At 67.0% G+C, this 23,135-nt stretch overlaps 1 protein-coding gene across 4 annotated transcripts in view; it reads right to left on the bottom strand.

Annotated features, from left to right (window-relative positions):
- ADGRB1 (adhesion G protein-coupled receptor B1) overlaps positions 1–23,135 on the bottom strand; it is an 83,559-nt gene that overhangs the window by 11,063 nt on the left and 49,361 nt on the right. For 2 of the 4 annotated variants that reach the window (XM_057531651.1, XM_057531650.1), the window contains exons 18-25: positions 17,320–17,461; positions 11,124–11,227; positions 9,759–9,861; positions 8,939–9,089; positions 8,424–8,493; positions 6,875–6,941; positions 4,582–4,667; positions 2,607–2,705 (exon numbers count right to left, since the gene is read on the bottom strand). In XM_057531651.1, coding sequence (XP_057387634.1) covers positions 2,607–2,705; positions 4,582–4,667; positions 6,875–6,941; positions 8,424–8,493; positions 8,939–9,089; positions 9,759–9,861; positions 11,124–11,227; positions 17,320–17,461 — 822 coding nt within the window. The remainder of the gene's footprint in view (positions 1–2,606; positions 2,706–4,581; positions 4,668–6,874; positions 6,942–8,423; positions 8,494–8,938; positions 9,090–9,758; positions 9,862–11,123; positions 11,228–17,319; positions 17,462–23,135) is intronic. The other 2 variants (XM_057531653.1, XM_057531652.1) reach the window with 1 other exon arrangement.

The following is a 23,135-nucleotide window of genomic DNA, read 5'->3' on the forward strand; positions in this document are numbered from 1 at the left end:
CAGAGAACTCCTCAGGGAGAAGGAAGGAGGAAACCTGTGAGGAAAGAAGATAGATGACAGACAGACAGGGCCAGGCGGGGAGGGCATGGGGCGAACAGACAGACAGACAGAACAGAGACGACAGGTGCTTCCTCCTCTTGGCGGGCCCTGCTCTGCCCTCCCCAGGGGAGGACCTGCCCTTGCTCCGAAGCCTTTGCCCCTTCTTCCAAGGAGTCCTCCAGGAGCACCCCCAAGGCAGGCATGGCCCTCTGCAGCCGGCCCCTCCCTGCACCACCTACACACGTGGCCACTCTGAGCCTGTCTCCTGGTCCGCACAGCAGGGACACTATGCCAATCAAGGGGCTGCGTGGGGACAGAACGCACCAGCAGGAGGCCTGGAGTACAGTGTCGGGAAACCTGCCTGACCCACCCCAACCCCGTCCCCGCCGCTACCACCACTCTCAGGGCCACTGCGGCCTGAGGACCACAGCCAGGGTCAGCTCTGCCCCCCGGGCCGGTGACTGCCTGCAGGGGCTCCCGGCCTTCCTGCCACTATCACCAGGGGCGGGGGCATCAGGACCCCCTCCTCCCTCATGCATCACCCTGGTCAAAAGGAGAGGCAGGAGCAGGGGGGGCAGAACCTCGGGGAGGCCACCAGGAAGGAGCTGGGGGCACCGGGGCTGGGGGGAGACAGGCTGGGGTCCGGCCAGATCAAGGACCCCCCCAAACCAGCGGGGCCTTGACCGGGGCGGGGGCAGAGGTCCCCCCCAGACAGTACACTCTGTTTCTCCACCCTCTCCAGCCTGGCTCAGCCACTGAAGCCGCTCCACCCCTGCAACTGGACCTGCAAGGGGCCCAGCCCTGCGGGGAACTTCTGCCCTCGTGCCCCCTAGGCAGGGCCCTGGGCCTCACGTCCTCCTCCATCTCCTCCTCAGCTTGTCTCTGTGACCGGGGCCCCCCATCCCAGGGCCAGCCCCGTATCTCCTCCAGGACGCAGCCTCTAACCCTGCCCCTCCCAAGGCCTGCCCCAGCTCAGGGGATGGCTCTCCGGCCCCCTGCCCGGCGGCTCAGGCCAGAGCCAAGGGTCACCCTGAAGCACCCACGCCTCTTCCCTGGGCACAGCACGGGCTCCAAAACTAGACCTCGGACCGTTCTCCTCACCTCCCCTTCCAGGGCCCTGCTGCCCCCCGGCACTGAGGACAGGTGAGCCAGGCGGAGGCCTCCCGGGGGTGGGGGTACCTGCACCTGCGGGCGTTCTCCCCTCCATACCTGCTGTGCCGCACCTGGCACAGGGCCTGAGAGGAGGGGGCCTTCCCGTGACGGCAGCCTGGGCCTCAGTGCCCCCACCATGGCAGGTGGGGCGCTGCAGTCTGTCTCCTCCCTTCCAAAGCAGGCCTGCTCTGGCCAGAGCCCTGGACACAGCTCCCCGTGTTCGGAGCAAGAGGCACAGGCCTCCCCCAGCGCAACTTCTCATCCCAGTGTGAGGCACCTTCCCCTGGGCCGAGGCCTGGCATTTACTGCCTGATGCTGCAGCAGGCTGGCAGATGGCCGGGGCCTGGGGGCCCGTAAATTACTCAAATTCTTGCAGCTCAGCCTCTGCAGTTTCTGAAACATTTCTGCAGAGGGCCTCGTGGAGGGGTCACGCAGGTCCAGGCGTGACTGCTGGGGAGGACAGGAGGCGGGCGGGGGAGAGCCCGGCAGCTGCACCACCCGCCCCCCTTTGGAAACTCAGATGCCTCTGGGGGAGGGGCTTTGAGTGTGGATGGGGGCGAGGGGCGGGGGGCGGGCAGGGCCGCTGGGAGGCTGTGTCCTCCACCCCACAGGCCTGCGTGTGTAACAAAGGAGACCCAGGGCGTCTGGGCCGTGGACCCCAGCACGGAGGAGCAGCCGCCTTCCCGGAGGTTTCTGGCTCCACCGGACGAGTCCCCACCCCGGAACCGTGTCCACCTCTGCTCACTCGCCCCCCGCGGCCAGGAGTGCCCTCTCCACGGGGCCCCTGAATCCCAGGAAGCACACACGAGGGGCCCAGGGGACCTGTGGGTCTGGGGACAAGACGACCACTCGCGGGTCATCTGAGCCAAGGTCCCTCCGGATTTGGCATCCACCCTGGACCCCGGGCCGCACTGGCCCTGCCCCGCTCACAGACCCCTGGTGGCGGCCCGGGGTCAGCGAACAAGCCAGCTGCCCCAGCTCGTCCTGTTTCCAAGGCCGCGCCTGCCTCTCACACTCACGTTCAAATTCATGACCGACACGCACACGCACACACGCCACACTCCTGCACGCTCACGCAGGGCGCTGCGACCCCAGCGTGACCACACGCTGACGACGGCCACCAGCTGACCGTGTTCTCGCGGCCCGAGGCCTGGCCCGGCTCCCTGCCCTCCGGTCAGTCTGGTACCGCGAGGCCCCGGAGGATGGAAGGGGGGAGCCTGGCCGGGGAGGGGTGGGGGCAGGGCAGGAAACGAGGTGCCAGAGCATGGGGAGGGCGGGCAGGGGCTGCCGAGGCCCCCCAGGGTGGACGGCAGAGATGACAGAAATGACAGAAAAAGCTCAAAACAAACAAAATGTAACTGAGGCGAGCAGAGCCCGGCGGGCGGGCGGACGGGCGGGCGAGGAGCGGCACTAACATGGCGTTACTGGCGGCTTCGGAGGTGGCGTCGGCCGCAGAGAGGGCTCCACACTCGGCACATTTGAGGGCGCGCCCGAGGGGGGCCCGGGGCAGCTGACTGCAAGTGAAATTAAAAGACTGAAACGAAAGCAAAACTTCTCGCAGACACTCGGAGGGGGGGGCTGGGGGCGGGCACAGGGTCCCGGGGCGCTGCGGGCGGGGACGGGTCCCAGGGCGCTGCGGGCGGGGACGGGGTCCCGGGGCGCTGCGGGCGGGGACGGGGTCCTCGGGCCTCTTTGCACCTGACGCACCCGGAGCCCGGCGGGGGCAGGGGTGGGGAGCGGGGTGCCGGCTCTGTGGCTGGACGCGGCCGGCCTGAGGGCAGGGCAGGGCTGGGACCACGTGCGTCCACGTCCAGCGGGAGGGTGGGGTGACACTATCCGCCCACATTCACACAAAAAAGCAGGACACCTCGGCGCAGCCACTGTCCCTTCCCTCTGGTCCGCCCACATCCGGTCTGACCAGGCACTGCCCCCGCCAAGGAGCGAGGGATTCGCCAGACGGTCAACGGGGGCGTCTGTGAGCTACCTGGGCAGTGGCCTCCCCGCCAGCCCTGAGCGTGTGTGCCCGTGCGTGTGGGCACAGAGAGCGCGGGGTGCCTCCTGTCTGGGTGGGGGCAGGGCTGCTGCAGCCTCACGGGCGGGTCCGCGCGAGCTTCCGAGCCGTGGCACCGCTGCACCTGGGGAAGGGGCCCGGCGGGGCAGGTGGCCGCCCGGACACACTGGGCTCTAATTCAGCAGCCCAGCCCTGCTCCACCAGCCACTCCCAGGCCTCAGCCTCGGTCTGCTCAGCTGTGAAGTGGGAACAAGACAGCAGACCCTGCCTCAAGAGTTACTGCAGGGAGCAAATGAGACAGTGCTGCAGGGTGGGCACGTTGCACACCCCAGGGCCTCCTCCGTGTGCGACCCGCTGTTCTGGGAGCACGTGTGGGTGGCAGTGTGCGCTGGGCTGGGCTGGGGGGGCGAGCCTGCCAATCCCCACTTCACAGACTCAGAGAAGAGGCCCAGAGAGTGTAGGACCCAGGCCCACAGACGGCCAGGACGGGCTCCCAGCCACTGCAGGCTCTCCAGGGTCACACTCCTCCCACAGAGCAAGTTTCTAACCAGGACAGAACCCACCAGGGACCCAAGGGGAAGGATTCCAGAAGCTTTTGTTCAGGGGGGAAAGCAAGAGCAGGAAGAGAGGGGGAGGGAGAGAGACAATGAGAGAGACAGAGACCGAGCAGGACTGGCACGGAGGGGAGGTGGAGGAGGGGGTGGGGACCCCCACGCAGACACCAGCCAGGGCAGAGGGACAGACAGAGCAGCGGGCAGAGGCGAGGTGAGGACGGCTCAGTGCTGGGGCAGGAGACAGGGGGCCTGTCCCAGCCCACAGTTGGCCCCCATCCGTGATGGCAGGGCTGCCAAGACCAGGGGGCTCCTGTCCCCCGGCAGCCAGAGGAGAAGCACCCTTCCAAGCCTGCTCCTCCCCCAGGGCTGGGCACCCAGCCACTCAGGACCGCCCACCCGGTGCTGTGTGCCCTCTGGCCAGGCACTGCCCTCTCTGAGCTCAGGCTCCCAGGTAGGAGGAACATCCGGCCCGGCCCCTGCATTGTCCCCATGCTGAAGGCATCACAAGGATGGGCAGGCCACGTCCCGGTTCAGGGTCACCCAACCCCACGGTGGGGAAGGGAGAAGCCCGGGGCACCCTCCCACCACTCTGGTGGGCCTGGGGTCTCCAAAAGCAATCAGTTTCACCGTTTCTCAGAACTTACGGAGTCCCTGCTCTGTCATGGGGCAGATGGGGAAACTGAGGCGCAGAGCAAGGCGGGGCTGGCCACGCAGCTCTCTGCGCCTCCGTTTCCTACTTGCTTGGGAGGGGTGTGGGGCTCGAGGGTAGCTGGGCTCTGGGTCGTTTCGACCCCAGGTGGGGAGTAGCGTGGCGGCCGGTCCTACCCTGCCCGCTCCTTCAGCTTCTTGTCAGTGATGCCGTCCTTGGACACGAGCTTGTTAAACACCAGGATCCCGATGACCATGTTCACCTGCAGGGCAGGGAGGAGCGGCTGTGGGGGGGGGGCCCGGGTCAGGAGATGGGCTCCAGGGAGGAGGCAAAGCCCCTCGGGCGCTCTGCCGGCTGCCCTCACACTTGTCCCTTTACCCCGCCGTCTCCTTCCAGAGCCCCAGCCGCTAGGTGGGGTTCTCCGTGCCACACGGTCCCCCCACCATCCCGCCCAGGGCTGGGCACTGCGGCTCGAGCCTCCCACGTGACGGGTCCCCAGGCCCATGGCCATCCCCACTGGGGTCGGCAGTTTATGAAGCTGGGATTCCATCTGGGATGGAGTCCAGAGGTCAGAGGCCGGGCTGGGGTCACCGTAAGCCTGCCCCTGCCCAGAGTGGGACTGACCAGGGCAGTCAAACACGCGAGCGGGCTGGCCGAGCCGTGCTGCTGGGGCACTTGGCCCACTCAGACCACAGGAGGGACCTCAGGGGACCTCCAGTCCAGCCGCCGCCCACGCCCGGGCCCGCCCCGCGTCCCCTCCTCAGCGTCCCTGCGACTCGTGCACCTTCCGCACACGAGCTCGCCCAGCTCAAGCCGGACCTGACGCCACCTCAGGACACCTCCTGCCTGGCTCTGCCTGAACCACATGCTCTCCGCACCGTGCAGCCCTTTAGGGACCTTAACTCGGGGCCGCCACCCCACAGGTGTCTTCCCTCAACCCCCCCCCCCCCCGCCCACCGCTGGGCACCTGCACCTGGAAGTGCTTCTGGGTGTTGAGGCTAGTCTCCGGCTGCTCAGATTGCCGCCTCCGACAAAGAGAGGCTCTCCCCAGCGTCCCAGCCATCCACCTCCTCCACGGCCCGCAGGCCCGGGTCTCCCCTCCCCTCTGGCCTCCTCGCCTGGGCGGAGGCGGCTCCCAGCTCACATCCTCGCTCCCCTAGGGCTTCCACTCTGCAGAGAGGCTGCCTGACCCCCCGCCACGTTCCTGGGTCTCAGGCGGGGCCTGGGACTCCATGGATCCCTGGACCCGGAGGTCTGGGGAGGCCGACTCCCCGCAGCCCCCCAGAGCCAAGCTCGTGGCCGAACACACGCCCCAGCCCTGCCTCCCGCCGCCTGGGTGAAAGCAGCTTTCCCGGGTGACAGCGCTGGGGCGGGAGAGGGCAGGACACCAGTGGCCGCCGCCCCGCCGGCAGCAGGCTCTGTGCCTGCCTTTCCCTGCGTGTCCCCATGTTACAGGAGGAGCCCCGGGCAGGAGCGCACGGCGGGTCAGGACCGGCCCTGCCCTCCAGATGCTTTGTGGGAAGGGACGTGGGGGCTCCTGCCTCTGACATCCCCCCTCCTGGGGCACCTGCCCTTAGAAGGCCCGGCCCACTGCCTAGTGGCCTTCAAATGCCTGGCACGCTGCCGCTTCCCTGCCCGCTGTCTTCTAGGAGTAAAGGAGCTGGTTCTGGCTGGGGATGGCCCACGGATTCTGCCCACTAACTCCACCCCCCCCCACTGGCTCCCCCAACTCGTGCCCCCTGCAGGCTCAGCCTCCCCTGGGTGCCCTGGGCTTCACTTTCCTCTGCCCTGTCCAGCCTGCGCCTGAGCCTGGCTCGGATATGACAACAAGGAGGTGTGGCCCTGCCCGGAGAGCAGGACTCTGCAGACGCGATGCCCTTTCCTGGGGGCAGGCGGGAGGGGAGGGCGAGATGGGCTCCGAGCCAGGCCCGGCAGAAGCCACTGATCTCGGGATACCCCCTGAGCAGCCTTGCCCTGCTCATCCATGACTGAGGGACAATAGCCCTGTGTGCATGTGGCACTGTCTCTCAACCCTCACCAAGCAGACGTGGGCACAGCAGAAAAAAAAAAACACTGAGGGTCAAGCAAGGGGAGGTGCTTCCCTCCTCCAGGGGGTGACGGGCTGGCCCCATCGAGGGAAAAGCCCCAGGCCTAGCCGCGTCTACTGCTGCCCCGGTCATCCGTCTGCCCGCCTTCCCCGCCCTATGGTAACTTGCTCATCAAATCCGCAAGACCTCCTGGCAGGTACACAGCCGGTGCCCAGCAATCAGGCAAAATGTGCTCAGAGAAACAAAAGGCCGCCAGCCCAGCCCCGCCTCTGCACCCCTGCGGCAGGTCAGGGGGCTGATCTGTGGACACCACCCACCCCTGGTGACCAGGGCAACCCTGACGGGGCAGCGGGTAAAACCCAAGTCCGACCCAGGGGGCGGCGAGGGGCTCAGCCTGGGATGTCGGGATGGGGGTCAGTACCAGCACGACGGCTGCGGCCGGTCCCACGAAGGCATACAGCAGTCCCCCCTCCAGGGAGAGCCAGCAGCTGGGGAGGGAGACAGGCTGGTTAGCGGCCAGGCGTGAGCCCCCATCCGGTCACACGCTGGGCACCACCAGCTTCCCAGGAGGGCAGTGTGACGCTGAGAAGTGGCAGAAGGAAGCCAGGTGACCGCACATTCTTTAGCTTCAGAACCCACGGGAGCCCCCAGGCAGCTGACAGACAAAAGTTTACGGATGAAGGAGCAGGTCCAGAGCAGGGGACCACACAGCAGAGGACCAGGCCGCCAGAGGAAGGTACCCTGACCGTCCCCCTCCCCCGACTCTCCCCCCAGTGCTGGGCTCCCCAACTTGCCTCACAGACCCTCCCCAATCTCACGTGCAGACCCGCTTTCCTGACATGATGCCAAAATGTTGGGCTGGGTCCCCGGCCTGGACTTCCACCCACCCACTCAACCCAGGCCCTCTGCATCAGGCCCCCTGCTCACACGATGACCTGGGCCCTCCACCAAGCTCGGTCACCAGCCCCAGCCTTACTTCCCCAAATCTCCTGGACACCACCCAGGGCGGTCCACAGGAGCCCTGAGCCCAGTGAAGGCCGCTCTGCCTCCTGCACGTGCTGTGTCCTCTGCCCCGAGCTCTCTAGGCCGCTCTGCTTCCTGCACGTGCTGTGTCCTCTGCCCCGAGCTCTCTGTGCCACGCCACGTGGCAGACGCACAGCTCTCCGTCCTTCAGAACCCCGCTGCGACACCCCATCTCCTCCGATCCATCCCCGAGCCCAGCAGGCTGGGTGTTCCTTCCTCTCAGCTCTGGGGATGGTGTTCATACTTCCTTCCCAGTACTCACCCCGCGGGTTCTCATTCGGGTGCAGGGCGGTGCCTCAGGGCCTGGTCACGTCCTGTCCCCCTGGGGCTCTGCAGTGAGCCAGGCCTGCACAGCCCCGTCAGCCCCTCCTCCTGCCTCTCGCTGCCCCGTTCTTCCCCACATCCACAGCCACGGCCCTCCAGGCCTTGGTTCCTCTCCCCCCACCTTGGGAAGCCACACGGCCTCCAGGATAACCCCGAGCTTCCTGGCTTGGCGTTCAAGGCCCCTGGACCTGGCCCAGCCGACCCTTCAGGGCCTCAGTGACTTCATCTGTGAAATAGGCACCCCTACCTGCCCAGGGGCCATACAGCCCCCCTTATCCCCACACTGGCGCAGGGGTGCATCCCCTATCGTGCGGATGGGGAAACTGAGGCTCTGAGAGGCTAAGGCACCTGTCCAAGGCCACGGAAGGAGGAAGTGAGGGCTCCAACCGCCCCAAGCCCTGTTTCTCTCGACCCCGCTGCCCACTGCCGGGAGGAGCTGGCTGATGGGAGGCAGGGTGCCTCCCCAGGGCCCGGCCTCCAGCTCCCGGGGCCCTCACTCTCGCCCAGCCTTGACTTTCTCATCTGTGAGATGGGTGCCCAGCCATCCCTCACCTTCTAGGGCAGTGGGAGGGTCTGGGGGAGCCGTGCGGCCTCCACCACGTCCCCACCCCGCCCCGACTCACTAGTTCATGGTGCTGTACCCTCTGGCCTTGGTAAATCCCACAGAAATGGCCACGACCAGCGCAGGGAGCCCTAGGGGAGGAGCAGAAAGAAAGGGCGTTGGTCCCCCCACCGTCCAAGGCCCCGCCCGTCTCAGGAGGGGGACCAAAATGCACCTCTGAAGCCCCTGAACAGAGGGCGACACTGAGCGTGTGAGAAAGGGGACAGGAGGTGGACGAGGAGGAGGACCCACAGAAATGGGGGGGCGCCGGAGCAGCACATAACACGGGACACCCAGCCACGGCTGAACTCCAGGTAAAGGAAGGAGAAACTTTCTATTGTGAGTATAGCCCAAATACTGGATGGGACGTCCTCATACCACAGAGTTATTCCCTCACCTGACATTCAAACACAACAAGGCAACCCCGTGGGGTGGAGGCCTGGAGGGAATCTCAGAGGACAGAGAGCTGCCAGGGGCCAGGAGGAGGGCCAGGTCACAGAGGGGTGCCCCGCCGCCCGCTGGCCCCGTGGCGCTCACCCCAGCCCAGGCACAGGAAGCGCTTGCGGACGAGGCGGTTCCGGAGGCGGCCCGTCACGGCCATGTAGGACTGCCAGGCCTCGGTGAGCACCCAGCAGAAGGACGACAGGAAGAAGAAGTGCAGGAAGGCGGCCACCAGCGTGCACACCACCTGCGCGGGCAGGAGAGGCGGAGAGGCGCTCGCTCCCTGGACCCCGCCTGCCCCCCAGACCCCGCCTGCCCCGGCGAGGGCCCGAGCCCAGCGTCCCCGCAGTGACCAGATCAACTCCCCAGGCAGGACGCCAGCCAGCGCCCACCCGCTCCACCACCCTGAGACGGGCTGTGGTACATCGCGGCCCTGGTGGGTGCTTGCGCGACTCCACCCACAAACTGCCAGGGACAGACACCCCTCTCCCCGGCTTCCTCACCCACCCACACGTGCACCAAACGCCGCAGGAGCCCACCCAAAAGCCCCGGCCTGAGCCCACCCGCTCAGCAGCTGGTCACCCGGAGGCCACACGGCGAGGTACAGACAAGCTCAGACAGCCCGGTACCAATGGTGGGCCAGGGCCGGGGCTTGAGCTGGTTCATCTCAAAGCACCAGTCCAGCTGGAGACTCCAGACACCAAGTCCCCACGCCCTGGCCAGGTGACAGCCCCCTCCGGACTGAGCCACGTGGCTGCCGCGGCCAAAGGGCAGCAAAGGGGTCCGCACAGCTCTGGCACCCTCCTCCCTAAGCTTCCCAGGGTCGAGGCTTCTGCCGTGGGGCATCACCACCACCGCCATCCGCGCCCCCCAACCTGGACGCGGGGACGCGCGCCTCACAGCGCAGGCCGCTTACCTTATTGCGGGTCTGGGTCTGCCCAATGAGGATGAGGGCGTTGGAGGAGATGATGGACAGACAGAAGTTGATGAGGATGACGGACCGCTCTGAGCGGATGTACCTGCGGGAGAGGGTGGGCGGCCACGATCAGCGCCCAAAAGGGTCTCAGCTTCACAAGACCCGGGGTGCTGTGGCCGCTAAGGTCAGCGCCACCTCCGCCCCGCAGGCACCGCGGCCGGCACCAGCACCGTCGTCATCCCCACCATCTCCAGCTCCATCCCCACCACGTTCCCTCTCTGGGTCGCCAGCTCCATGGGGTCCTGAACACAGCTCACAGGGAAGGAGGTGCTTTGAAGACCGTGGGCCGAAACCTCAGAACCACAGCGGCCTCGGGGGAGGGGCTGGGCCAGGGGGCCAAGCACGCCTCCATGGGATTCAGGACAGATGGTCTGGGCGGGGGGCTGGTGGGAGGGGCACTGGATGTTTCCGGGTCACTGACCCTCCGGTGCCTCTGCCCTTGGGCAGGATGGGGTGGTGGGGGGCAGGAAAGCACGGGCGCCCCTCCCCCGATGGCCACATCGACCCCTCCTTGCTGGCCTCTGGCTGACATCGTGCTGCCCTTGGAGCTGACGCGCTAGGAAGCTGGCTGGGCCCAGCGGGTGCTGCTGGGCGGGTGACCTTGGCTTGACCCTCCCTGTCCTACTGTCCCAAACCCCTGCTCCTCTGGGCCCAGAGTGGGACCCCGGGGGAAGAGAGTCTATGCACACGTGTCCCTCGCCCCAGGGCTGGTGACCGGCTGGGACGGGGTCGCCCCACATCCCAGGGGTCAACACTGGTCAGACAGCACCCAGGGCACAGGGGTCTGTGAAGACGCCTTGTGGCCTGGGGGAGGGGGTGTGGGGCAGGCGGCCCAGCAGAGGCCCCCATCCTGACACTTGACCCCGGGCTTGGGGAGTGACCTTGCACGTCCACGTGACAGAACAGACAACAGGCAGGGAAGTCGTGATCTTGGGGTCCCTGTGGTCACGGGCCAGGGTGCTCAGCTGGGGAGTGGGGTCGGGGCGCACCTGCCAGCACCTGTGAGCGGCGGTGTGGGCACAGCGCCAGGCAGGAGCAGGCAGGTCTGGCATCCCTGGCCTGCACCTGCGCCCCCACCATCAGTGCCACGCAGCGTCCACGGAACGGCCGCCGGGGAGGGCGGGGTGGTGGTGACGACGGAGTGACAGGTGCTGCTAACGGGGAAGCTGGGGAGGAAGGATGCTGGGTCCCCGCCCCCCACGGCTGCCCTCGATGGGAGAAGGGATAAGGCTCGACCCCAGTCACCCCCTTCCCGGGAGCTGTGTGCACCGTCCGCTCCCGCCCCGGCCCCGCCGGAAGCAGCACCTCCACACGGAGACGTAGATGATGATGAGCATGAGCAGGGTCAGGGACGACACGCCACAGCCCACGACGAGCGTCACCGACGGCACGGCCGCCTTCTCCATGTTCTGGCGGGTTCCGGGGCGGGGGACAGAGAACAGGGTGAGGGGGCCCAGGCAGACGTGCCGACTGAGGGCCCTGCAGGCTGCGGGGGGCGCCAGGGGAGCCTCCCCCCTGCCCCCCACATCCTCCGTAAGCGCCCCTGCCCCGCAGCCCTCGGCCGCCCTCCTGCAGCGCTCTGAGCAGCCCCCAACGGCAGCACCTTCCGGCCTGGGCTGTGCCCGGTGAGGGGTCTCATCTCCTGCTGAGGGCAGGGTCTCTGTCTGTGCCCCGCCCGGCCCCACTGGTAGAATTAGAGTCGTGTGCCCAGCCTGGCAATACGCCCCCCACCAATCCCAGGGAAGGACTCCCCCACCCTGAGTCACAGGTGAGGTCACGGAGGCAGCAGGCCCAGCGCCCCGCCACGGCCAGCTCTCCCTGGGTCCGTGGCTCTGCAGTTCCAGCCGCGGGCAGAAGCCACACGCTCTGTGAAAGGGGCCCAAAGCTCCAGCTGCATCTAGCGGGGCACTCAGCGCCCACCCCCCCAGACCTGGCCCCTCCCTGACACCCGCTCCACCCACAGCCTGCACCAGGCGCTCGACCACCTCCTCCCTCCGCCAGGCCCCTTCCATCTGGGCTGGCCCTCTGCCCTCCACGCCCCCAGGCCAGCCCCCGGGCTCTTCCCCAAGCAGCAGCCGCTCTCAGAGTCTCCCATGCCACCCCACCACGGCCCAAGCTGCGTCCGAAGGCCCCAAAGGCCACCAGGCCTGGCCCTGCCCCCCTTCAGCTCGTGAGACCACCCCCCCGCACTGGGCTGCCCCCTCGTTGCCACTCAGCGCCTGGCTCAGCCATTCCCTCTGCCAGGATGCCCTGCCCGGCCGTCGCGTGGCAGTGCCTCGGGCCTTTCTGGTCTTCACTTGTCCCCTCTCAGAGGGGCCAACGGACCCCACCGCTCCCCACCACGTGGCCCAGTGCAGCCCTAAGCACCGGCTGGTCCTTGCTTACGCATCCCTGCGTGCCCCCGGACGTGACCGCGTGAACCACGGCCACACCACAGCCCAGTGCCCAGCACACACGGCAGGCGGACCGCGTGCACTTGCTGAGGAATGACCCAGGTCCCTCTGTGTCCAAAACCCAAAGACAAATGGAGGGACTGGAGAGAGCGAGCACCCACGGCTTCCAGGGCTGGAGAGGACGGGGAAGCTCGGCCGGGGGACGAGGGGCTTCTCGCGGGCTCCCCACCCCAGAGCCGGCACCCTCCTGCTCGTCCCAAGCCTAACTTGGCCGACACCCTTCAGACCCCTGCTGACCCCAGCACGTGGCAGAGCGAGACTCCCACCCACTTCCTAAAGCCACGGTGGCCCTTTCCGCCCTCAGATGGGACCTTCCACCTTCCTTGGGAGCCTAAGGTCCCGGGGCCCCTGCACAGGGCACCCCAGGGCCCACCCCACTGGACACAGCTGCCCCCTCCACCCCCATGGTGACCGTGCTGTGCTCTCCATCCGAGGCCTGGACTGCCCTTCCCCACACTGAAGGCACCACCTCCCGCCCCCAGGCCCCTCTGCTGTCCCTCTGTCCCAGCCCTGTCCCATGGCTGGGGGTGCCTGTCTGTCCCTGCAGCCCGGTCTCCTCATGTCTGTGAGCCCCCCTCGGCCCGGCCTAGCATGGACGCTCGGTCAATGTGACTGGCTGGATGAATGGAGACCAGGAAGGCAGGCTCTGGAAAAATCGAGAAAGTCGTTCAAGGTCACCCAGGCAGTCAGCGATCCCTGGGGGCCTGGCCCGGGTGAGGCTCCAGCACAGACTCCTGAGTTTCCACACAGGCAGCTGGAGGGCCCCGGGGAAGGAGGGGGACTCGGGGCTGCGGCCAGCACCCCTGAACTCACCAGGTAACCTCGGAGCCCCGGCCAGCCACGCAAGTCATGGGTGGCCGAGCAAGTGGCTCAGGCCTGCTTCGTGGCTGGCTCCGGCCCCGACCTCCGTGGCCATCTGCCTCCATCTGCCCTCATTAGGCCTGGCAGCCACATGTCCGCCAGCTCGCCCACCTGCCCTCCCGTGCCCTCCTCCTCCTCTCCGCCTGGCTCATCCGTCACTTCTGACAGCCCTAGCCCTGCAGGTTCTCAACAATGTGGGGAGGGAACAGGTAACAGAATTGTGGGCAGGGGTGTCAGGGATCTCAAGGTCTTGTTGGGAGGACTGGACCAGAGACCTTAAGGGTGAGAGACTGGTCCCAATCCACACAGAGAGCAGGCAGAAGCAGGCCGGCCTCCTGCTGGAGACTGGCTCCCCAGCCAGGCTCCGTGCCACCCCAGGGCCTTTGCACATGCTGGTCCCGCCACCCAGTGCTCTTCCCCTGACCTTCACACGGCTGGCTCTTCTCTCGGCTTGTCTGTCACCTCCGCACAGAGGCTCTCGCTGGACATTCAATCTGAGCCAGCCCCTCATCTCTCTGCCCGTCACCTTGTCTTGAGTCTCTTCAGGGCACCGGCCGCTCCCCCCCCACCTTTACTTGTCATTTACGTGGTTGTTGTTAGTTTCCACCACGTGAATACCCTACCTGGAATCTTCTCCCAACCCTTACACGTCTCATGCGCCCTAAACACTGATTTCCTTGCTATGGCACTGTCTTTATCCCGTCTCCGCTCCACCACCACACGTGGCTCACAGCTACCCACGCGAACGAGCCCTACTCCAACACTGCCTGATCCCTGATCCCGGCCACACGCTGAGCCTTGATTCTGGTCAGATTAGTAGCCCAGTTTCGGGCACAGCACAGAAGCGACGCCACCACCAACGATGCCTTACAGACTGTTTACTACACGCCAGGCTGTGTGGATGCTGTAAATACCTCACCAGGTTCAGTCCCCACCAGGCTCTGAGGCAGGTGGCCTCGCCCCCTCAGATGTGACTCAGAGCAGTTACTCAACCCTCCGTGGTCACAGGCCTGCAGCGGCACAGCCGGGACCTGACACTCTGGCTGCACGCAAGGGGGAGGATGCCTGGGTCTCATCTCCCTTCACTCCATGCCCCCCGGGATCTAACCCCTCCCTGGCTCCTGGGGTGTGACCACAGCACCCCTCCTCTTCCGTCCTCTCTGGGGGCCTTGCTCTGGACTCCGGTCCCGAGACCACGCCATACCCCGAGATGCCAGCGGCCTCTGCCCGCTCAGACCGAATCCCCACGCCCCACGCGCACACCCAACTCCGCGGGTGGAGACAAGCAGCATCCACCCCCACCCTCAGCCCAGCTCTCCGCTGCCACCACCCCACCTGCTGGTGGGTTATTCCGCCCTCACACCTGCTGGGATCCCTCCAGGACCCAAGCCCACCACCTCCCAGCCGCCCAGCTCCACTGACCTCGGGCTGAAGCTCTAGCTCGCCCGGGCCCCGGCCTCGCTGCAGCGCCCGCGCCCCAGCCCTGCCTGCCCTCTGAGCTCCACCCGATCTCCCGCTTGCTTCTTGCCTTTCTCACCCTCCCTGGGGCGACCATCACTCCTCCCCACCGAGCCTGCTGGGAACTCCTGCTCACCCCTCAGGGCCCTACTCCACACCTCCTCCTTGTGCCCGTCTCCCAAGCTACCCCTGGAAGGAAGGAGGCTGGTGCTGAGCCCCCAGAGCGCCTCCTCCCTCCAGCCTGGGCTTGTCTCCCCGTCAGACCCCGTGCCCCTCGAGGGCCCAGCTGCAGGCACTCAGAGGGGTCGGCACAGCGTGATGGGCTGCGGGACAGCAGTCTCCCTCTCCCTCTCGGCCCCTGCCCACTCAGCATCTCTGGGGCCAGAGCTGGCTGGGAAAAGGGAGGAAGGTGGCGATAGATCTGAGAGCAGGTGAGCACAGGGGAGCAACCAAGCACAGGCCAAGCCCCCCCCCCCGACCCCGCGCCCTCCCAGCATGCTCCTCTGAGCCACGCCCAGGCCTTCAGGGGGTCACAGGGTCACCCAGAGCCCACTACTATGCCATCTGACAGAGGAGGAAACTGGGGCTCCCAGCGGCCAGGCAGCCTGCCCTTGGTCCCACGGCCACTGACAGCTCCTGAACCCTTGGACTCAGCTGCCTCCTCTGGGATGTGGGGATGGGGTGCCCCGACCTGCCAGCCTGCATCTCACCCTCCTGTGCAGATCAGGCTGACCCCAGATGCCCCTCTGACTGCAGCTGCTGACCCCCCCTCCTAAACAAAGCCTTGAACCCTTCAGAGACCAAAGCTCTGCCTGCCCACCCTGGCCCAGGGCTCCCGTCCGCCCACCCTCAGAGGCACCAGTACAGGTCAGCTCTTCCTAGAAAGGCCCCCTGGGCATCCCACTCCTCCGCCCCCGGAGTTCCACCAGCGTCAGCTGCCCACCCCTCACCCAACACGCTCTCCATGCCAGGTGGCCCAGGGCTCAGCCCCTGAGCGGGATGCCACGTTTCGTGGATGCAGTGGCCCTGCCACGCTCCAGGCCCCGTCCAGGAGGGTCCCTGTCAACCGGCAAGCCCTCGCAGCCACCCGGAGCAGCATGCGGCCATTTCCGTTTTACAGGTGAAAAAACCGAGGCTCAGGGAGACTGAAGGCCAGTCTAGGGTCACCGTGTGTAAGGGACAAGCCTGCATTTCAAGATTCCACTGGCACTGACCTCCTACAGGCCAGACCCTGGGCTGGGAGAGGGGATCTGGGCATGTGTCCCGCTCTGGAGGCCCCCCCGCCCCCCAAGGAAGGGCAGCCCCCAAGGTGGGCCCTGCCCTGCTTGCTCCGGCCTCACAGGGGACCCAGGAAGTCCCAGCCCCATTGGTTTCTCCCCTGTGCAGAAAGCCATCTCTTCCGGGGAGCCCCCAGCATGGCCCCGGCTGCTGCCTTCAGGGGCCTGCCCCCAGAATCAGCAACACCAACAGTCCTGTCACAGGGACAGCCTGAGGGGGAGGGCACACTGGGATCAGGGCCAAGACCACAGACCCCTGTCCAGCAGAGTCACCCCAAGACTTTGAGCAAGCCCCCCACCCCAAGCCTCGATTACCCTGTTGATAGAAGGGTTAGTGGCAATGACCTCTAAGGTCCTGTCCAGCTCTGACCTTCCAGGGGATCCTGGCTGACAATATTGCTCCCTCTCCCCACATCTCAGAGGACAAAGGAGGGGGGCAGACTGTTCTCAGAGAGGCCTGGAACCATCTTCCACATGGAAACTGGGGTTCCGTGAGCAGAGAGTTGCGCCACCCCCATCTGACGAGGGCCAGCCACCCCAAACGCCCCCACATCGGTGTCCCGCTCCCAGTCCGTCCTCCATATCTGCTGCCTGAGGACCCTTCCACACCAGGCCGGGGCCAGGGGGCTCAGTGAGCAAAGACCCCTACCCTTTCCCTCCTCGGGGGGCCTAGTGACCCGGCTGGGGGATCCGGCTTTCCTAGGTCCAGCAAGTGCAGCTTGGCCCTGGGCAAGAGCGCCCACCAGCCCCAGCTGGCCGGCCCCAGCCAGCAAGCTGGCCCCAGATGCTGTCGCCATAGAAACTGGCAGCCCCCACAAGAATCACGAGAACAAAAAGGAGGCCCCTGAGATGATGGGGCCTTCCTGGGGAGGGCTGCCAACCTGGGCCAAGCCCAGCACCCTCTCCACCCCCGGGACCCCTACTTGGGGACGCAGCTGCCTCCAGAGACCACCGTCCACTTGGGGTGGGTGGGGAAGGACTCCAAGGAAGGTGGCAGCTCCTCCCCTTCCCTCTCCCAGGCAGGCCAGGAGCCTGCCGCCGGCTGGGGGAAGGAACCCCACCAAGTGAAGGTGTCTACCCGGCTCTGCCAGGCCAAGCCTTCCTCCAGCCCCTAGGGCCCGGGGCCCAGATTGCCCGGCTCCCCTGAGGACCGGCTCCCTCCAGGGTCCTAGGCCCCCAAAGAGGGTGGGGGGGACTCACTCACCCATCAGTCACTCTCGGGGCCCCGGCCCGGCTCCTCCCAGGTCAGTCCCCAACTCCACACCGCCACCCACTCAGCTCCCACCCGCCCTCTCTAGAGGCCCGGGCCCCGCCGGCCAGGCCACGGGGGGCGGGGGGGCGCAGCCCCCCTTCCCCGAGCCGGCCCGGAGGCGACAGTCGGCCCCGGAAGCCCCCGCCCCGCGCGCCCCCGCCCCGTCCGCCCGCCCGCCGCGCGCCCGGCTGGGGTCTCACCGCGTCGGCGCTGAGCTGGGCTAAGATGGCGAAGGTGGAGAGCCGGTCACAGAGGCAGCGCGTCCGGAGGGCGTCGAGGGGCACCGTGCGGCAGCCGCGCCACGACCAGGGCCCGAGCTGCGGGGGGGCGGGGGAGGAGGGTCTGGGGGGCGGGACACACGGGGGGAGGGGAGACAGGGGCGGCGTGAGCGGCTGCCGGCCGCGCCCGCGCCCCGCGTCCCCGGCCCGCGCCCGCACCTGCGCCCGCCGCCGCGCGCGCCCCGCCGGCCCCCGGAGCCCCGCGCCCCATGGCCGCCGCCGAGCCACGGGAGAGCGACTCGCGGGAGCGCGGGCCTGCGGGGCCGGCGGGGTGCCGAGCCCTGGCCTCGCGCCCGGAGAGCGCCCCGCCCCAGCGCCGGGCCGGGAGGGGCGCGTGGGCGCACGTGGAGCCGGGCGCCAGCTGGGGGGCGCGGCGGCCTGCGGTGCGCGCGCGGGCCGGGGCGGGATGAGGGGCGCCTCTGCGCCTTCGCCCCCGGACCCCGCGTCGCGCTGGTGACCTTGGGACCGCCCCGCTCCTAAGGCCACCTCCCCCGGCCCCGGCCCCGATAGGCCTTCCCCACGGGGTCGGGGAAGCAGCCTGAGCGTGTGCCCTGCCACCTGACCCAGGGCCCTCTTGCTGTCTGCCGCTCGGGTGGCTCTGGTTCCCTTGAAACCAGCGCTTGTTAGGGCCTCAGTGCGCCGGACTGAACTACTCTGCGAACCAGTCGCTGTTGATCCAAGTCCCCCACCCCCATGCCGGCCCACTTGTCTGGCAGCGTCCAGCCAGGCACGCCCGCAAAAGGTGCCCATGGAGTGCCCTCCCCAGGGCCCTGGACCTGCAGGCTGGAGGGCTCCAGGCTGAAGAGTCGAGACTGAAACCGCCGTTCGGGAGCCCCAGCTGGGAGTGGTCTCCTTCTGACCCCGGGGCCAAAAAAGCCCCCTCGCCCCCCAAATAACTCAGACCCGGTGTCTGTCCCGGGACTTTGGGGGGAAATTCCAGGTCTCTGCGGCAAGGGTCCACCCCCGGCCCGCCCTAGATCCCTCAGCCCCAGCCCCAGAAGGAGGGAGCGGCAAGGTGCCTTCCAAAGCCTTCAGCCTGTCTCCCCCATCCCAGCCACTCTGTATGGAAGGAGGGCTGGGGGCTGAGTGGCTCCCACCCTGTGCACTCCCAGGGGATCCCTGAGCCCCACGCACTGAGCGGACGTCTGCTTAACACCTGGATTTGCAAGCAACCATCCTGGGCTACCTCCTGGCTGTGTCACCTGGGAAGTCAGCTACCAGCCCTAGCTTCAGTTTCCTCATCTCTAAAATGGGGAGGAGACGGTCGGGAGGATGACGTGGGACACCGTCAAGGTCCCCCCCGCCCCAGCCCAGCACCTGCAAGAACGTCTTTAGGAAAGCTTAGGGTCTCAGCTTCGGGCATCCCAGAACCCAGAGCTGCTTCTGTTGAATTTGAGATGTTATACAATCTCCTTTCTGAGCTTCAGGCCCCAGGGGAGAAGGGACACACTCTGGGCCCGCTGGATGCCCTCGAGTCTGCTTTTCTCTCTTCATTTTCCCCCCATGGGGAAGGGCCTGCCCCTGTTTTACAGAGGAGGAGAACTGAGGCCCAAGGTGACAGCTAGGCAGAGGCTAGGCCCTGGCTCCACGGGGTGCATCAGGGCTCTGTGGCCCCAGAAGACCCCCTCCCCCACGCCTCTCTGAAGTGCAGCAAGAGGAGGGGACAGCCCTCTTACTAGCACTGGCCCCTGAGCCCATGGGGGCCAGGGTTTGGGGGGCCCAAAGCTCATCCATCTTAGGGGCCCTCATAAAGAATGCCTGGGAGGGCCCCTGGATGACCACGCCTCCGCCTGAGCCTTCCCAGCTTGGCCCACCTGAACCCGTGCTGGCCCGGGAGGAGCCGAGGTGTGCCTGACGACACAGCACGGCAGGGCCCAGGCAGGGCCAGGGCCAAGGCCACAGCCTTGACCGCAGCCCCTGGGATGGAGGCCAGGGGCTCGGCTGCCTGTGCGGTCCCACCTCCCGGGCCGCCATCCCGCACACCCGGCGTCCCTGGCGTGGAGTGGAGCAGAAGTCAAGACCTATTAAGGCCCTGGTAGAGACCTCTTCTCCCCTTCCTTCCTCTAGAAAAGAAGACCCCGATAACCACAGAACCAGAAACAAGACCTGGGGGATGGAAGGATCAGGAAAGGGAGTGCGGGGCCCTGGAGCGGCCTGGGAGATCCAGCCTGGTCCTCCCGCACCCTCAGCGGGGGGTTATCAAGGCCTCACTCAGCCATGCTGGGCACATAACACTCCTATCTCCCCTCATCCCCCAGCACCACGCAGAATGGGCACAGAGTGCCGAGCCCCAGCTGCCCTCAGTCCCTCCCAGCCCCAGAGCACCCCATCCTCACGCCTGGGGTGCGCGTGCAAGTCACTGACCAGACGCCGAGACGGCCAAGGAAGTGCAGGCCAGAAGTCCCCAAGACCCAGGACCTGCGGGGAGGAGGCCGGCGGGCTGTTCCGGCCTGGAGACAGCGCCTGCCTCTCGCTCAGGCTTGCCCACGACGCTGGCCGCGTGCCCGCTCCTAAGCGCAGGAGTCTGTGGCCGGCCGGTCCTGGGTTCAAGTCTCAGCTCTAGTTTTCCCAGATCAAGGCACGGACGCTGCCTCAGCCCTCCTGCTCTGAGTCGGGGGGGGGGGGACCCCGAACCCATCTTTTCCGCCTGCTGAAGGCTGCTGGGAGGGGTGGGAAGGGACAGCACCCCGAGGCCCGGGGTGAGGGGAGCCAGGCTGGCTGGGGCCGGCAGGCTGGCAGGTTCCCAGGCAGTGCTGGCGGGTCTGCAGGGCGCCAGGCTGACAGAGGCTGGCCACCTCCTGGGAGAAGGCCAGCCCAGGCTGCTGGTTAGCCCCACAGGACTCCTGCTATGGGCACTAATTAGCTTATCAGCCTCCCAGAGGAGGGGACGACGAGGAGCACTGCCCACTCTGCTGACGGGTCCGGCCAGGGCCTGCCCCTGCAGCCTCAGGCCACGGAGGGCACGAGGAGGCCTCCGCCCCTGGTCCAGAGAACCAGCTGCTGGGGCTGGCAGCCTGGGAGGTGGGCAGCTTCTGGGCTCACCCAGACCCTGCAGGACCTCAGCGCAGGCTCCCTGGCCTTGGCCTCTCCCCACTCCACTGTCCCCCTGGCTCTGGCAGGCCACTGACACGCGACACAGGGACAGAGACCCTCTCCTCGTCCCCTCCCCCACCTCAATATTAATAGCTTCCTGTGCATTTTATCATTTAATCTTTGCAATAATCCTCAACTCAGCTGTGTAGATATAGAAACTGAGGCTCAGAGAAGTGGTATGATTGCCCAAGGCCACACAGCAAGACAGCAGGAGGGCCAGGATTCCAGTTTTTTATCTGTCTGACCAACCTACAAGGCCTACAGTATAGGAGCCACTGAACTCCGAGGAGCAAATCTGAAAGGGACCCTCAAGGATGGCCCAAGGCCCAGACCAGGCGGAGGGCGGCCTGCCTAAGGCCCGTCCCACACCAGGGCAGAGCTCGGTCAGTGGAGGTTTCCCAGGCCATTAGCTGAGCTTCCTGTGTTGCGCTGGGCATCAGTTGAGGGCTGGCTGGAGCAGGACAGGGGGGCGGTGGTCCCTAACAGGTGGACCCTCGCTTGCATCTTAGGCACACCCTGAACTGAGAAAGGTCAGGGGACCCTCAGCCCTCTTTCTTCAACAAAACCTCCAGGACGTATCCTCTTATACCCACAACATCTGGAAGTTCTTCACCATGTCTGACCGAAATCCTTCCTGCTGCAGGTGACACCTGTTACCATCTCTGCAACACAGGCAGGTCGTTCCCTCCTCACACACACTCCCACATATGGGAGACCATTGGTCGCCTCCTGACTGAGCTTCAGAAACTCGGAATATCTGGGTCACAGAGCCACGCCCCCCCTCCCAGGCCCAGGCCCGAGGAATCTGGGTCAGTGACACCCACCTGCGCCTCCCCATCCCCCAGGTCCAGGGCGAGAGGAGGAGCTGGAGCCGGGGCCCCTGCCAGCACCAGGAGGGCGGGAGCCCCTCCCTGCCTGAGTTGAGGGGAGGTTGCAGGGGGCCCTGGGCCCCTCAGGTCAGAGCTCCCAGAGAAAGGCTGTGCCTCGCCCATCGGCCAGGGCCCCCAGGAAGGTCCAGCCACTGGCCACCCCTCTGCAGGCCACCGGTCCCTCACCACAGGCTCCTCCCAGCCTGCTCCTACCAAAGCCCCCAAGTCACCAAACCCAAGGGACAATTTCCCGTCCCTTTTACTCCACTTCTGAGCTCTGAGCCGGCCCCCCTCCACACGGGCCCCCGCTGTGCGTCCTGACCCTGAGCTGAGACCTGAGTCTCCTCTGCCGCCCCCACCCCTTGGATGCCTTGGGGTCGGTCCTGAGTACACCGTGTGTCCTCCGTTCACCACCACGCCACCCTCATCCACCCCCTCGCTCCCTGGGCAGCTGCCTCCTGCTCCCGCCTCCCCGGCCCCACGTGCTCCTTGAGAAAGTGTTAGGCCAGTCCCCGCCACGGTGAACGCGGCCCCTCCGGTGGCTGTCGTGCCCTGCACACCGACCAGCTGGGCCCGGCCTGGACAGCTCCGCCTCCACGGCCACAGCCACGGGCCAGCCAGCGCCCTGGCTCTCACGGCGAGGCCGTCCCTGACCCGTGGCCTCCATCCGCGGGTCCTCCCGCCTCGGCCCGGTTCTCCCGCCACGTGTGATGGCCTGATGCTCCCACCTGCATCCTCCTCTGGGAGGGCAGGGCCTGGGCCTGGCTGGCTCACCCCGCTGCCCGCACCCCAGTGGGGTTGGAGTGCCCAGCCAGGACTTGCTATGGGTGGACAAGCAAGGCCCCTCTTTGCCGCTCCAACCTGGCGGCGGCGGCCTCCAGGACCCTCCCTCCCTCCTTCCTTCTCATACCTACAGACCCAGCAGCAACTGACCTTCCTTGCAAAATGCACTGAGAGTCTCACTTCTGCTCCCCACGCTGTGGCTACCACCCTGGTGGGACCCACCACTGCCAGCCTCCGCCCTGCCCTCCACTGCCAGCCTCCGCCCTGCCCTCCACCGTCTGTCCCCGCGCCACCAGCTGAAATATGCCAGGACACGTCATCCTCTGCTCAAGACCTTCCCCCGGCTCCCTCCTCGCTCAGGGACCCACAGCCCCTGGGGACTGGCCACCCCCTCCCTGAGCCTCCCCGCTCTCCCCCTTGAGCCCCCCCTCCAGCCACACTCAGACCGTGAGCCCCGGCTCCGCGCAACTCCCGCCCGGTGCAGACCCGCCTCCCTCAGCACCTGTGCCAGAGCCACAACCTTATCCCGGTGCCCAGGTGAGGCGGCTGAGAGAAGGCAGCCTGGCCCCCACCCAGCTCAGGAGACCCCGCAGGGGACCTCCCCCGGGGCCCAGGGTGGGTGGGAGCCACGCATGTCGGAGGCCCTGGGAGGAGGCTCGGCCTGTGGCACCCCTCCGTCCTGGTCCCTGCGTGCCCGGACGTGCTCGTCCGTCCCTGCCCCGGGAGGAGGAACTGGGCACCCGAGGCCTGTTCCCACCTCTGGGCCAATTCCCTACCGGCCACTCAGAGCTGAGCTGCCTGCCTTATGAAGTGGGCATAAATCCTCCCCCACATGCTGTGGGGAGACCATAGGGACACAATGCCCAGCACAGGTCCCGGCACACTCGTGGGACATCAGGGGACAGTAACAGAGGGTGCGTGGAGAGCCCCCCGCCGGCCCGCTGAGCCAGGGCCTTCGCTGCATTCAGGATGCCTCCTGCCGGCCCACGGAGC

Source organism: Balaenoptera acutorostrata, chromosome 17, assembly GCF_949987535.1.
Source record: "Balaenoptera acutorostrata chromosome 17, mBalAcu1.1, whole genome shotgun sequence".
In the NCBI taxonomy this organism is placed as follows: domain Eukaryota; kingdom Metazoa; phylum Chordata; class Mammalia; order Artiodactyla; family Balaenopteridae; genus Balaenoptera; species Balaenoptera acutorostrata.